General features: G+C 41.1%; 1 protein-coding gene across 10 annotated transcripts in view; it reads left to right on the top strand.

The window, feature by feature from the left end:
• Nucleotides 1-15064, top strand: part of MBNL2 (muscleblind like splicing regulator 2) — a 140393-nt gene that overhangs the window by 88543 nt on the left and 36786 nt on the right. For 9 of the 10 annotated variants that reach the window (XM_007667982.3, XM_001512604.5, XM_007667980.3 and 6 more), the window contains 3 exons: nt 2604-2768; nt 7224-7424; nt 10181-10444. In XM_007667982.3, the coding sequence (XP_007666172.1) occupies nt 2604-2768; nt 7224-7424; nt 10181-10444 (630 nt within the window). The remainder of the gene's footprint in view (nt 1-2603; nt 2769-7223; nt 7425-10180; nt 10445-15064) is intronic. The other variant, XM_007667984.3, reaches the window with a different exon arrangement.

Here is a 15064-nt window from a genome sequence, read left to right as displayed (position 1 = left end):
TGCATACTTTTGTATTTAAAATTGTAAGGATGTCTGTTCAATATGCACAAGCTTGATTCAGGAAAAAAGCAGCCATCTGTAGATTTGCTTTTTTATAGTCATTACTTCATAATTTAGGACAGTTTTCCGAAGAAAGAGAGAAATGATGAAACCAAGCAAACTCGATGTTTACTTTAATAATGGATAAAGACCAGTTTAAATGGTAGCTTGTGCTTCTTTATCCTTGCTTTTTGATGATGTGAGGGGAGGACTTCTATATCAAATAAAAGGTAAGGAAAAATACTCCTTGAACTGACATAACATCTTTTCCATATGTAGCTCATATCTGGGAATCATTCAGTACACTCTTCCATCTCACCTCTGCTCCTGATCTACTAATTCATTCATTCATTCATTCAATCATATTTATTGGGCACCTAATGTGTGGAGATCACTGTACTAGGTGCTTGGGAAAGTTAAATACAACAATAAACAGTGACATTCCCTGCCCACAATGAGCTCACAGACCAGTTACTCAACTATAGCTACCCCCTGCTATGGGAGTCCACGATCCCCCCAGAACTCCTTCCACAATACACACCCTCACCCACCCACCCGCCCACACACACACCCCTTGAATTCTACTGTTAATTGAGACTATTCCACCAACCTGCTGGTCACCATCTGGTAATTTCCTTCTGGCTCCCAGATCGACTCCTTGACATACAGAAAAGGGCATGCAAATCCTGCAGTGAATGACCAGAACTCTGGTAGCCTCGCTGGCCCAGGTTCTTACAGCCATGCTGGGATAAAGTCATTTCAGGCCTGCCCCTCAAGATGGCTGCAGCTTCCTGTCTGAGAGGAAAGACTCTGATTCCTGAACACTTCATCTTCTGAAGGAGAAGCAGCGTGGCCTACTGGCTATAGCACAGGACTGGGAGTCAGAAAGAAATGTGTTCTAATCCTGACTCCATCACGTGCCTGCAAGTCACTTCACCTCTCTGGGCCTCAATTCCCTCATCTGTAAAATGGGGATTAAGATTGCCAGTCCCATGTAGGACAGGGACTATGTCCAACCCAATTTTCTGGTATTCCTCCCCAGCACATAGTACAATGCCTGACACATAGTAAGCACTTAACATATACCACAGTTATTATTATTATTATTATTATGAACTACAGCTCTGGTGGGGATCCAGTCAGTCAATTAGTCAATTGTATTTACTGAGCGCTTATTGTGTGCAGTGCACTGAATTAAATGCTTGAGAGAGTATGATATAACAATCAACAAAAACATTCCTTGCCCACAGTGAGCTAGAAGGGGACACAGACATTAATATAAATAAATAAATAAATTATGGATATGTGCATAAGTGCTGTGGGGCTGGAAGAGGGGATGAATAAAGGAAGAAAGTCAGGGTGACAGAGAAGGGAGTGGGTGAAGAAGAAAAAAGGGCTTAGTCAGAAAAGGCCCCTGGAAGATGTGCCTTTAATACGGCTTTAAAGAGTGGCAGAATAGTTATCTGTCAGACAGGGGGAGAGAGGACATTCCAGGCCAGAGGCAGGACATGGGAGAAAGACCACTGATGAGTTAGATGAGATCGAGGTATGGTGAAAAGGTTAGCATTAGAGGAGCAAAGCATGTGTCCCCAGTAGAAACATCTATGCCCCTAAGCAAGGAGCCCTGCAAGTAGCTGGGAGAGGGAGGGGTACTGTCTGGCTCCTGCTGCTGGGCCTTATAGGCCAGCTGAGGAGACCATCATCTCTGAGAGTGAGAGAGCCAGCGAATCAGTGAGTGTGCGTGAGTATGTCTTCTCTGTCTCTCCCTCATTATCACCCCCCCCCATTAATCTTGAATCACTGTTCTTGCCACGTAGAAGCCCCATCCTCTAATACTGTATCTGCAAGACAACAATAAATAGATATATATCTATTTCACTCCTTTTTATTCCATTTACTAGTGTATTAGGTCCCTCCTTCTGTAAAATGGGGCTAACAATTAAATGTCTAGTGGAAAGAACAAGGATCAGGGAGTCAGAAGACATGGGTTCTAATCCTGGTTCTGCCACTTGCCTATTATGTGACTTTGGGCAAGTGACTTAGATTTCTATGCCTCAGTTTTCTCATCTTTAAAAGGGAGGCTAAATACCTGTTCTCCCTCCCCCTTGCATTGTGTGCTCCGTGTGGGACAGGATCTGTGTCCAAATGGATTATCTTGTTTCTTCCCCAGTGCTTCCATATAAGTACTCAACAAATATTATTATCATTATTTTATCATAACTGTTATATACTTCGAGTGCTGAGAGATAAATAAAATATCATACATGGGTTATGAAAATAAAATGCAACTTATTTAAATATAAGTTTATTTTGATGTTAAAATTGTGCCCATCAATCTAATTAACAAAATTATTTATGTATTCATTTTATAATGATACCTTGTCAGCTATTCATTTTGTTTATGTTTTTTGTAGCTCTCAAGGCAATCAGATTGGACCAGCAGAGAAGAACGGTCCTGTAGTTCGCTCCTCCCTGATTCAGTTGAATACTTACATTAGTTGGGAAATATTTGACTTTGTAACCAATTATGAGAAAGTTCTAATGCCAAAATGCTTCTTTTCCAGGGCCGTTGCTCGAGAGAGAATTGCAAGTATCTTCATCCACCAACACATCTGAAAACACAACTGGAAATTAACGGGAGGAACAATTTGATTCAGCAAAAAACTGCGGCAGCCATGCTTGCCCAGCAGATGCAATTCATGTTTCCAGGAACACCACTTCACCCAGTAGTGAGTTGTTCTGCTACGGGCATTGACTTCTAAGGGAAGGTGTACTATGTATTGACCTGAATGCAGCAGCTTGATGTAGTAGATGGAACACAGGCCTGGGAGTCAGAAGGTCTGCCTCTTGTCTTCTGTGTGACCTTGGGCAAGTCACTTCACTTCTCTGGGTCTCAGTTATCTCATCTATAAAATTCCCACATGAGACAGGGAATGTGTCCAACCCCATTTCCCTGCATCCACCCCAGCACTTAGTATAGCGCTTGGTACATAGTAAAGGTTTAACAAATATCACTATTATTATTATTACTCTGAATGCTTTGTCACATTTATCATCTGAAACGTCCACAGAAGCAGAAAGCAGGACAGCTGTGGTTGACCTGTGACGGTATTATTTATATCCTTGGAAAAGTTAGCGTTATCTGAACAATGTCAATGAGAACTATCTCTTTCTTATATATGAGTGCCAAGTTCTCCATATGAACTGCAGGAGGGCTGGGGAATCATCTCCCCAGTTTTATGCCTTATGACCCTGGTCCTCTTATTTTTCTCCTTTCCACCGTTAACTAGACTACACTCTGTGAGTAGAAGCTTTAGCAATGTCAGAGTCTGCAGGAAGCCTCAGGGTTCTTGTGGTGGTCAATTCACTTTATCAGAAAGGAACATGAAATGGTGGGAATTGAGTGGAGGAAATTAAGGTGAAGGTAAATCTAAAAGAAACAAGTCAACTCCAGGAATTCTTCTTCTCGGACTTGTTTTCTATGAACATTCTGTTCACCTATTTTATTGTTTTCATTATGATACTTGTTAAAGCAGAGTGTTTCTTTTCTTTCTTCTAGGTACCTTCTGTGATTACAACCATAAAATACTTTTATTTTCTTTTTCAATTGAATTGGGAATTGGAAGAGAGTGTAAAATAGGTATGGGAAGGAATATCCTCCCAGTTACACTTTGGAAATAAAGGTGGAGGGTTTGGTTTGTCAGATGCAACCTGGGAAGCTGATTTGTCAGACAGCGATCTGTAATAGATTGTGGGTAGAAGTGCTAGAGTTATAGAGGAAAAGCTTAGTGATCCCTAACAATTAGAATTGATGCTCCTTGTGGACAGGAAACTTGTCTTCCAAATCTGTAACAGTGTACTTGCCCAGGTGCGTAATACAGTGTTCTGCACATAGTAAGCACTCAATAAATATGACTGACTGGTGCTGAGTGGCCAAAGTCATATGGTCCTTGCAAGGTTAGCATTGGAGAAGGAATGCTGGACAGAGTGCATCATTGTTCTAACCCAATAATGGTATTGCTTATGCACCTACTGCTTTAGGTTTTTATTCTTCCCCTTTCTGCTCCCTAGTGCTCTTAAGTGGAAACCACTTAAACTAGTGGGCCTGGGAGGGGAGTGAAAAAGAGAATGGGCCAGGAGGGACACCCACTTCTAGGTAGGAGAAGAATCAGTTAACCATATTTATTGGGTGCTTACTGTGTGAAGAGCACTATAGTACTACTACTACTAATAATGATGGTATTTGTTAAGCGCTTGCTATGTGCCAAGCACTGTTCTAAGCTCTGGGGGTAGATGCAAGGTAATCAGGTTGTCCCACGTGGGGCTCACAGACTTAATCCCCATTTTACATATGAGGTAACTGAGGCACAGAGAAGTTAAATGACTTGCCCAAAGTCACCCAGCTGATAAGCGCTTGGGAGGGTAAAATACAACAATAAACAGATTAATTCCCTTTTCATAATGAGTTTATAGTCTAGAGCCCCCAAATTTCCAGCTTCCATTTCCCAGAACCCTGTGAAGCCAGCCCCTGACTTGAGCTTCCTTCAGGAAGGCTGGTGGATGAACTTGAATGAAAGATTTGCATTCACCTCTTTTTTCCTTGATTTAATAAAAACAACATGTGTCTGAAATGTAAGCTCCTCTGTGAGGCTGTAAGCTCCTTAAGAAAAGGGATCATGTCATACTGCTCTATTGTCCAGGTGCCTAATACAGTTCCCTTTACACAGTAAGCTCACGATAAAGTTCCATTGATGGATTCAATTTTGCCTCACTATTTTGGTCATGCTTGTTTTTAATGAAGAATAGCATGCAAAATTACAATAAAATAATTTTAAGTTTTTGAAGAAAATAGGAACTCTGTAAAAATTGTTTATGAAGAGATTTTTAAATTTCTTACCCTATTAATAGGCAGGCTGTGGACAGATATTGCTGAACTGTCAGTAGGACTGCAGCAACACCTGGATAGCCCAGTGGTTGGCAATTTAAAGGCCTCTTTAATTGGTTAGACAAAGCAGGACAGCAGTAAAAACAAAGGCCCCTCGTGTATTTTCACCAGTAGTCATTTTTTATATTAAATAAAAATAAATATTACTGAAACTTCATTTTTCATGTAGGAATGTTTATGACCTTTGAGAATAAGATCTCTTTTTAATTCACCCAGAACAGCCTATAGTTGCTTTAAGAGTTTAGAATGTTTTAGATGGAACCAAATTACAGTTTTCAGATGCTATAAAAAGCTATTTTATCATTATGACTTAAATGGTTGAGAAAGAGTGCATACAAAAACAGATAATTAACTTTGTAAAATATTGTTTATGTTTCATTCTGACATCTCATGTATTAACTTTTTCCCCAAGTAAATTTTGAGATATGAGGTTTAAAGATCTGAAAGCTCAGTGTGCAAATGCTGACCCAGGGACTGTTTAACTTGGCTGTATTTAGCCCAGCCAAGACCGAATGCTTCCCTACAGCCTCTTGCTTTCTCTTCCATGATGAGCAGTGAAATTTACTAACATATCTATGATTTATTTTTCCTTCTCATGCCCATTTGAAGTATGAGAAGTAGCATGGCTTAGGGGATAGAGCATGGGACTGGGAATCAGAAGGACCTGGGTTCTAATCCCAGATCATCCACCTGTCTGCTGTATTTCATTCATTCAATTAATTCAATCGTATTTATTGAGTGCTTATTGTGTGCAGATCACTGTACTAAGTGCTTGGAAAGTACAATTCAGCAACAAATAAAGACAATCCCTGACCACAACAGGATCACAGTCTAGAAGGGGGGAGACAGACATCAAAACAAGAAAACAGGCATCAGTAGCATCAATAAAAATAAATAGAATGATATGTACACATCATTAATATAAATAAATTGAATTATAAATATGTAAATATATACACAAGTGCTGCGGGGGGGAAGGAGGATAGAGCAAAGGGAGAGAGTCAGGGAGATGCGGGGGGAGCAGAGGAAAAGGGGGGATGACTCTGGGAAGGCCTCCTGGGGGAGATGAGCTTCAGTAGGGGTTTGATCTAGGGCAAGTCACCTAACTTCTCTGTGCCTGAGTTACCTCATCTGTAAAATGGGGATTAAGACTGTGAGTCTCATGTGGGACAGGGACTATGTCCAACCTGATTACCTTGTATCTACTCCAACACTTAGAATGCTGCCTGAAACATAATGCTTAACAATATGATTTTAAAAAATCAATTCACCAGAATAATTTTTCTAGCTTTGGTAAAATGATACTTTTCAAGGAATACTTAAAAAAATTGCTCCATTTTTGTTTGAAAGGGTCTCATTGGAAGTACTCTGTGTTTTGAGGTACATAGCCTCAACTGCTGATTCATTTGGAATATCTAAAGATTAGGTATTCAATTTGCAATTCACTTTTTTATTTTTCAGTTTGTAATTTGCCTTCCAATTAGCTCTTTGGAGAAGGAATCAAAAGTACTTATTGAGTCTACAGTGGGCAGTAGTAATAGTAATAGTAATAATAACGATGATGTTGGTATTTGTGAAGTGCTTACTATGTGCCAAGCACTGTTCGAAGCTCTGGGGTAGATACAAAGTAATCAGGTTGTCCCATGTAGGGCTTACAGTCTTCATCCCCATTTTACAGATGAGGTAACTCAGGCACAGAGAAGTGAAGTGACTTGCCCAAGGTCACACATGACAAGACGGGGGGCCGGGATTATTACTAGTATATTAGTTGTAGTATTTGTAAGAACCTACTTCATGAAAACCCTTGTAGTGGGAAAAAATCTCAAGAGTAAAATAGAATTAATAGACATGATTCTTGTCCTCAAGGAACTTATTACCCAGCATAACGCAAGAGGAGAAAGTATTAAGTGAGGGGCAGTATGCCATGTTAGCTTAATGTGATTAAAGTCTCCAGACTATCTTGATTCAAAGTGGTAGCTGTCTCTCCATACAGTAGGGAATGTGTGGAGAGGGAAGAAGTCCAAACATGAGCAGAAGGTATAGCGAAGGAGGGAAAGAAATAGCCAGACAAGGATATGAAAGGAAAGGGATAGAGAATTACTTTGCTATTATTCTGCAGCTGGAGCCATGTACCAGTGACTCCCTGGACCACTTGTAATAGTTTCCTCAAAAATGATTGGCATTTGATAAAGAATCACTCATTTTTAATTCACCTCTATATGTCATCTTCCTTTCACAGCCCACGTTTCCTGTTGGCCCAGCAATTGGAGCAAACACGGCAATTAGTTTTGCACCTTATTTAGCACCTGTCACCCCAGGAGTTGGATTGGTTCCTACTGAAATTCTACCCTCTACACCTGTTATTGTTCCTGGAAGTTCACCTGTCACTGTCCCTGCTTCAGCAGCTTCTCAGAAACTCCTTCGGACAGACAAACTAGAGGTATTTAAAATACATTCTGGATAAAGCACATGTCTTTGAAAAGGAGTTTTCATTTATGTCCTTCCAAGTTGGCTGGAAAGTCAGTACTGGGGAAGGGTAGGGAGTATACTATAGGTGAGGCTAAAATGCATCCCACTAGAGGCATACACATAAAAAACAGAAACAAGTTTTCCACACCTAGCACTGTATGTCTTCAGTTTCGTTGTGTTCTCAGGTGCATTCTTATGAAGACATTAGTCGACTGGAGAAAACCTGGATTTAGGTTAGTGCAATGTAGGCTGGTGTTTGGGACTTTCTGTAAGCTTCCAGAAAGGTTGCCACAAAATGATATTGTAAAATGTTTTAAAAATGAACACTTCACACTTCTGCAGTTGTGACTCTAGCCAGCTTTCCTCCTGCCCCTTTAGTTTTTGTAGAGGTTTTCCTTGAATTTATGCTGTAAAATTCATTTATTCACCTTATTACTCCTGTGATGTTTATTATAACAACACCTATTTCTGTTACCTAAGCAGTGCATTGTATAATAATACCCAGATCTGTGAATCCTGAAAATTACTGTAGCCTTGTGGAAAACATACTGGTCTATGAGTCAAAGGATCTGGGTTCTAATTCCAGCTCCACAGGATCTGAGTTCTAATCCCAGCTCCACCTCTTGCCTGCTGAGTGACCTTGGAAAGACCACTAACTTCTCTGTGCCTTAGATTCCTCTTCTGTAAAATGGCAATTAAATACTTGCTCTCCCTTCTACTTAGACCGTGTGCTCTACATGCGATATGGAGTGTGTTTGACCTGATGATCTTGTATCGACCCCAGTGCATACATAATACAGTGATTGGCACTGAACAGACACCACAATTACCATTATTATTATTGCAACCAAATACAGACTAGGCATCTTTATGCACTTCCTGGACCAGAATATCCTAACTAATCCCTTATTTACTCCAGTAGTGAACATCCCCATCATTAGACTAATAATCCCCTTTAGAGAGCTGTACTCTGACAGCCGAACAAGTGTAGAAAAAAATATGGTAATTCTTTATGATGCTATTGCAAACTAATGGACTTGGAACACCAGATTTTTCCAAGGATGTCAAAGTTGGAATTTTTTTCTCCTTTAGTGAAAATATCAAATGTGTTGGACTCCTTCTAGCAAGTCCTCCAGGAATAATTTTCAGGGTCTGTCCAGTGTCCAAGACTATCCAATGTTGATAGCGTCCTTCACTTTTTGAAGATGACACAACGGATACTGTGATCTTATCCACACGTGCAGGAGTGGCAGAGGTTTAAAGGTAGTTCCTTGCTGTGTTCATGCACTTGACCTATGTGGGATATAATGTTGCTTTAAAATTTAGTATCTGGATCTTCACACACGTCCTCCAAGAGAGCTATGCTCTTGTGAGCATTGTTGGGCTTCTTAATGGACTGTTTTGATACCTGCCATTTTTATCAGTGTCAATAGTAGGACACTATTGGGTTCTGTGTCTCCTGCAGCCAAGATCTTCTACTCCTGCCAGCTGCCTGGAGCCACCAAACCCTCCTTTCCAACATCCATCGTGTCTGGCTTGAATATTTTATATCTACCCAAGCATTCAGTACAATGCTTGACAATCAGTAAATGGTTAACAAATGCCACAGTTGTTATAATTCTTGCAAGTATATCTCCCAGCCTTATAGAGGTTAGGACACCACCACAACATTTTAGTTGAAGCTTGATTCCCATCGGTACCATAGTCTGCCTGTAACTCTTTCTGAAAACATACTGGCTTTCTGGATTTGGTTTTCTACTCTTTCTCTGTGTGAGCATAGTCAAATATCTATGCCTATCTGCCTAAGTATCAACATTCATTGACACGATTGTTCTGTAGTAAAGTTTTTGCAGGTGTTTATAAAATTAAAAAAAAAGATTTTTAACCACCACTACTCCTTATACCCTTAAATACAGTAGCTGTGATTAATAATAGTGCCTCTGTTATCTTTTGTGATATAGTAGTTCTTACTGTATACCCTATTTGGCATAGTGAGACTTCACATCTATAACCAAATTGTATTACTAGGAAGTTCTGGAAGACAGATGCAGCAAATTTCTTGAACTGATTTTTAGCAAAATTGTTTTTAATGCATAAAAACAGGAAAGGTGGTTTGATGGACATGTGATAATAATTGTGGCAATTGTTAAGTGCTTACTCTGTGCCAAGCGCTGTATTCATTCATTCAATCATATTAATTGAGCATTTATTGTGTGCAGAACACTGTTCTGAGTGCTTAGGAGAGTACAGTATAACAATAACCGGACACATTCCCTGCCACAATAAGCTTACAGTCTTAGAGGTACGAAGTGGTAGGGTAGATGTCAAGATAATCAAGATCCTACATGGGGATCACAGTTTAAGTAGGAGGGAGAACAGGCATTGAATCCCCATTTTGCAGATGAGGGAACTGAGTCACTGTGAAGCAAAGTGATTTGCCCAAGGTCACACAGTAGGTAAGTGGCTGAGTGGGAATTAAAACTCAGGTGCTCTGACTCCCAGGCATGTGCTCCTTCCACTAGGCCACATTAACTCTCTAACATAAAGGGGAAATGATCATTTTTTCCCCCTCCAAAAGAAAAAAAGTAAATATTTTTGAGGGTTGAATGGTGTAGAAAAAATATGCAAAAGGAAAATGGTTTTACCCTGGAATTCAGCAATCTCCACCTGCCCCAAACAAAAGGCCATTCACCATTTGGAATTCCTCCTCTTCCCCAAATACTCCAGGTGTGCAGGGAGTTCCAACGAGGGAATTGTGCCCGGGGAGAAACTGACTGCCGCTTTGCACATCCTGCAGACAGCACAATGATTGATACAAACGACAACACTGTAACCGTTTGTATGGATTACATAAAGGGTCGTTGCATGAGGGAGAAATGCAAATATTTTCACCCTCCTGCACATTTGCAGGCCAAAATCAAAGCTGCTCAGCACCAAGCCAACCAAGCTGCAGTGGCAGCTCAAGCAGCCGCCGCAGCTGCTACCGTGATGGTAAGTGAAAGCCTATTCAACCTCGGCTTGCCTCCTCTTCCCTGCTGTTGTTTTTCTCCCATTAGGAATGTTTGAGTGTGGATTTTATCGTTCCACATCCTTCTCAATAGTTGGGAAATTTGCTATGACTACTGCTCTATTAGTTTCTTTTTGTTTCCCTCCCTGGCACACCTCCTCCAGCACAATACATAAATCCCTTGGACACAATGAAGCGATTAGTGCTTTCAGAGGCTTTTGTTCACTCCTTCCTGCTCTCCTTCCAAATTTCAGGGCCCAAACTGGACTTAAATTTGCCCATTTGGTCTCTCATCAGGAGAAAATAAACCCACTTATACATTGAAAGTAGATGTTTGGTGGGGCGTGTGCCCTGTTGTAAGAGGATGAAAATACACTGAGCCTACGCGAGGCAAGGATACATTTTGAGAGGATTCTCTCTGCCATTTCTGCCCCATATCTGCTGGTGACTCAGCCGACGCTGATCTCCAAAGTGGCAGTGGCTGGTCTGAGCTGCCCAACTCTGGTTATGAGGTCACTTGGCAACAGCGGAAGTGACAGCTTCGGATGGTGGGCAGAGCCATTTACTTGTATCTTGGGAAAATAGAGGAAATGGTACATACCCTGCCCTTGAGGAGCTTACAGTCTAATGCTGGCCTGGATCCTCCCCCAGACACCACAGTATGGCTTCTGGTTAACTGTTAACAGTTCAGGATTCGCCCTTTGAACCTGCACTGTTGTCCTAGGGTGCATTATAGCAGTACCTAGAGTTGAGCCTGCCTAAAGCTGAGGTGAGCCCTACGGGGCCTCAACATATCAAACAGCGGCTCTCGATTGGAAAGACACCTGGGCAAAAGTGGCACAGCAGGGTGTACGTAAACACATGCCCAAACATTAATGGTTACACAGGCAGAAAGCTAACATCCAAAAATGACCACACAGAGAGCTAACTGAAAACTGTCTACTCTTTGGCCTGAAAATCAGGCTGTGGATTCTGGAATATTCTTTTTCAAACAAGGTCCCCTCCCAACCCCCAAGCAAGCTCAGTCAATGTAGGATGATCAGAATCTGGGAATTGGGATGGAATCATGGGAGGCAGCAAGAGAAACTGAAGGATAACTATGTTTTATTGATTCATTTTGGGATCAGGAAAAACAGGATGGTGGCATGCCGGGACACTAAAAGGCAAGATTTAGTGCCAGCCAATCAGACTTTGGCCTAGAAAGGCTTTTTTGGTTCTCAGATTTTATGCTTTTATTTCTTAAACATATATACTTGAACATAACAGTTCTAAATTAATTTGCAGCCTATAGCACCCTGCTGTTTACACTTTAAAGGGTGTGTGCAGATTCAGTGTTTTTCTTCCTTCAAAATAGCTCATCGAAACAATTTGACCATCATATGTTATTTTGAGGTTATTTTCTTCTCATGAGAATATTAATGTGCAACTAAGCTTTCTTTCTTTGTTGTTCTATCCTATCCCTCACTCTACTCATCTCCATTCTCTTTTTCCTTTCATTCCTCCTTCCTGCTCTTTCCGGACACAATACTGAGCTTTTTTCACTCTATCTCTGTCAGATCTGGATCTCCAGAGTGGGGTTCATTTGAGGTGGATGCTAAGCTTTTACATTCAGAAAGGACAACTGGTTGAATTGTCACTAGAAGGCAAGACCAGTTGTGCTTTCAGGTTTCTAATTAGCCAGAATCTGGCAGGTCACGGATCTGCTTGTTCAAAGCTTCATGAACAAATTCACACTGCAGATGTTGAATGGTGTATTGGAGGACTTGACCCTGCTCCAGAAAACATTCTTTTCTCTTGTAAAATGCAGATTGAATACCTGTTCTCTCACCCCCTTCCACTGTGAGCCCTACAATGAAGCAGGGACTATGTTCAGCCTGATTAACTTATTTCTCTCCTAGGATTTGGTACGTTGCTTGACACATAGTATGCACTTAACAAATGCAACACCAGTTTACTTTGAGCTTATTGAAAATCAAATCCTCTGAAAAATAGGCCTTTTCAGCTGCTATCCTTTTTAGAGATGCAAAGACCCTTTGTGAAATGCTACTTTGTACATGGCTACCTTACCTGAAAATCTGAAAGTGAGGTTTATGGCATATTCATTCATTTTCTTAACTCTTTTTCAGTAGCAGAAGTCCTAATTCATCACTAATTTTTGTATCAGCAACATCTCATTCAGCCAATCTGTGGCAAAACATATCCCCTCACCTTCCAACATCATCCAAAATGGCACGGCTTGGCCCCAATTCAATCTGTGGGGTTCTCCCATCCTTTCTTCACGGTTGACCTAAGTGAATGGTATTCATGAATCTGCGGGTCACACCTATTTCCCTGAATTTCACCCCTGTGAATGGTTAAGGCTGACTGTAGATGTTGACAAACAGGCTCAAGGCACTTTTTCCTAGTGGTACCAGAGCTTTAGTTGTCAGTGTTTCAATGCATCAAATTTCCAAGCTCTGTCCTTTATGGCAATTGTGCTGACACCTGAAGGATAATCCTGAAACATAGTGTGGTTAGAAAATGATCTACATTGCCTTTTATCTGATAATGTCATGAAAATTCAGTCAGCCCAAATTTTCGAGGCAGGGAGAGGGCATCTGAAAAATAGCATATATTTCTATATGCATGCCAACATTGTCCAAGACATTGGTCAAAGAAGGGCTTTTCTGTTTCATGTAACTAAACTGCAAAAGTGACTTGTGTGTGTGGTGGAAACACACTAGAGACAATTGTATAAGGAATGGACAAATAACCAATAATTCATACACTACACTGATAAAAACCTTTTGTAACCAGAGACCCAATTAAGAGATGTTCACAGTGAAAGAATATTTAAAATCCTACTCCAGAAAGGTACCACTTAATACCATTCAATCCCTTTTTGTCTCTGATTGTAGCCTGTTGGAATATGACCATCACAGACCAAACTGCATTAAGATTCCCAGAAATACAGAATTAAAAATAGAATCCTTCTGGGTCTGACCATAAAAAAGTGCTGATCATTCAAACAGAATTTTTTACATTTGAAAATGTATCATCAACTCAAAAGTGATTTTTAAAACCTGTAAAATGTGGTAAAGTACTTGGAAGACAATCCCAGTAAAGACGCCTTGGGCCCCTGTCCTTTTCAGGCACCGCTGGGGATAGCAGACAGAGAAGAAACCAGAGCTGAAGGAAGAGGAAGAGGATAGAGGATGAAGTCAAGGAAAGGATGGGATATTTCCCTCCCATTCTTAACCTTGAATTTTAACTGCAAACAAACCACGACTGCTCCCAAATAGCACCATTGGACAAATTTGACTTTTCCTCTCTGGTCTCTGGCAGACCCAGGATTGTGCTTTTCAGCACCTGAGATGTGGCTGTGCTCATTATCCAACCTCTTTCTCTAATTCTGCTTCCATAGCCCATTCGGGCAACAAAGGCAGCAGGACGATGAGGGGGAGACAGATGAACACATCCCCTCTCTTTTCCAGGATCCTCCATGACTCCCAATTCCACATCCAGGTGATAAACAGTATCTACCTCAGCATTTACTACAGTGCTTGCCACATAGCATTTAATCAATCAATCAATCAATCAAAGGTATTTATTTAGAACTTACTATGTGCCCAGAGCAGTGTACTAAGTGCTAGAGAGAGGGAGAAGCAGTGTGGCTTAGTGGCAAGACCATGGGCTTGGGAGTCGGAGGTTGTGGGTTATAATCCCAACTCTGCCATTTATAATAATAATGATGGCATTTGTTAAGCGCTTACTATGTGCAAAGCACTGTTCTAAGCCCTGGCACTGTTCTAAGTGCTGGCACTTATTAACTGTGTGACTTTTAAGTTCTCTGTGCCAGAGTTACCTCATCTATAAAATGGGGATTAAGACTGTGAGCCCCACGTGGGACAACCTGATTACCTTGTATCTACCCCAGCACCTAGAGCAGTGCTTGGCACATAGTAAGCTCTCAACAAATACCATCATTCTTATACAACAGAGTTAGCAGGTATGTTCCCCGTCCATATGAGCTTCCCGTCTAGAGCATCACACTATCGTATATCGTATATCGTTGGCCATAGAGATCTATGTCCCCCAAATCTAGGTCCCTCTCCCTCCCATCCACCCATGTCTGCAACTCCCTCCACCAGCCATTGGGTGGCTGAAGCACTCATGTATATCCTTGGGCCATAACTTCACTACCACGCTTATAAACGATGTTCAGCTGCCGTAGGTGGTCAAAAATGATGAGGAGGAGAATCATGATGTGCCACGCTGAATGCCTCTAGTGTAAAGAGTGCAGAACTGGACTCAGGAGACTCAGGCCTAATCCTGGCTCTGCCAACTGCCTGGGTGGAACCTTGGATGAGTGATTTAACTTCTTTGTTCCTCAATTTCCTCATCTGCAAAATAGGGGTAAAACACCCATTTTCCCTCCATTTTGAGACTGTGAGCCTCATCTAAAACAGGGATTGTGCTCCATGTGATTATTTGAGTAGCAACCCCAGCGCTTAGCTTAGTGTTTTGCACATAGTAAGCATAGTAAGTAATCATCGTCATCATCGTCATCATCATCATCATTATCATCATCAGTGGTATTCACTGAGCTCTTATGTACAGGACAC

This window comes from Ornithorhynchus anatinus, chromosome 10, assembly GCF_004115215.2.
Source record: "Ornithorhynchus anatinus isolate Pmale09 chromosome 10, mOrnAna1.pri.v4, whole genome shotgun sequence".
NCBI lineage: Eukaryota > Metazoa > Chordata > Mammalia > Monotremata > Ornithorhynchidae > Ornithorhynchus > Ornithorhynchus anatinus.
Note: the sequence above shows the minus strand (reverse complement) of the source record. Positions and strands in the feature narration are given on the sequence as shown.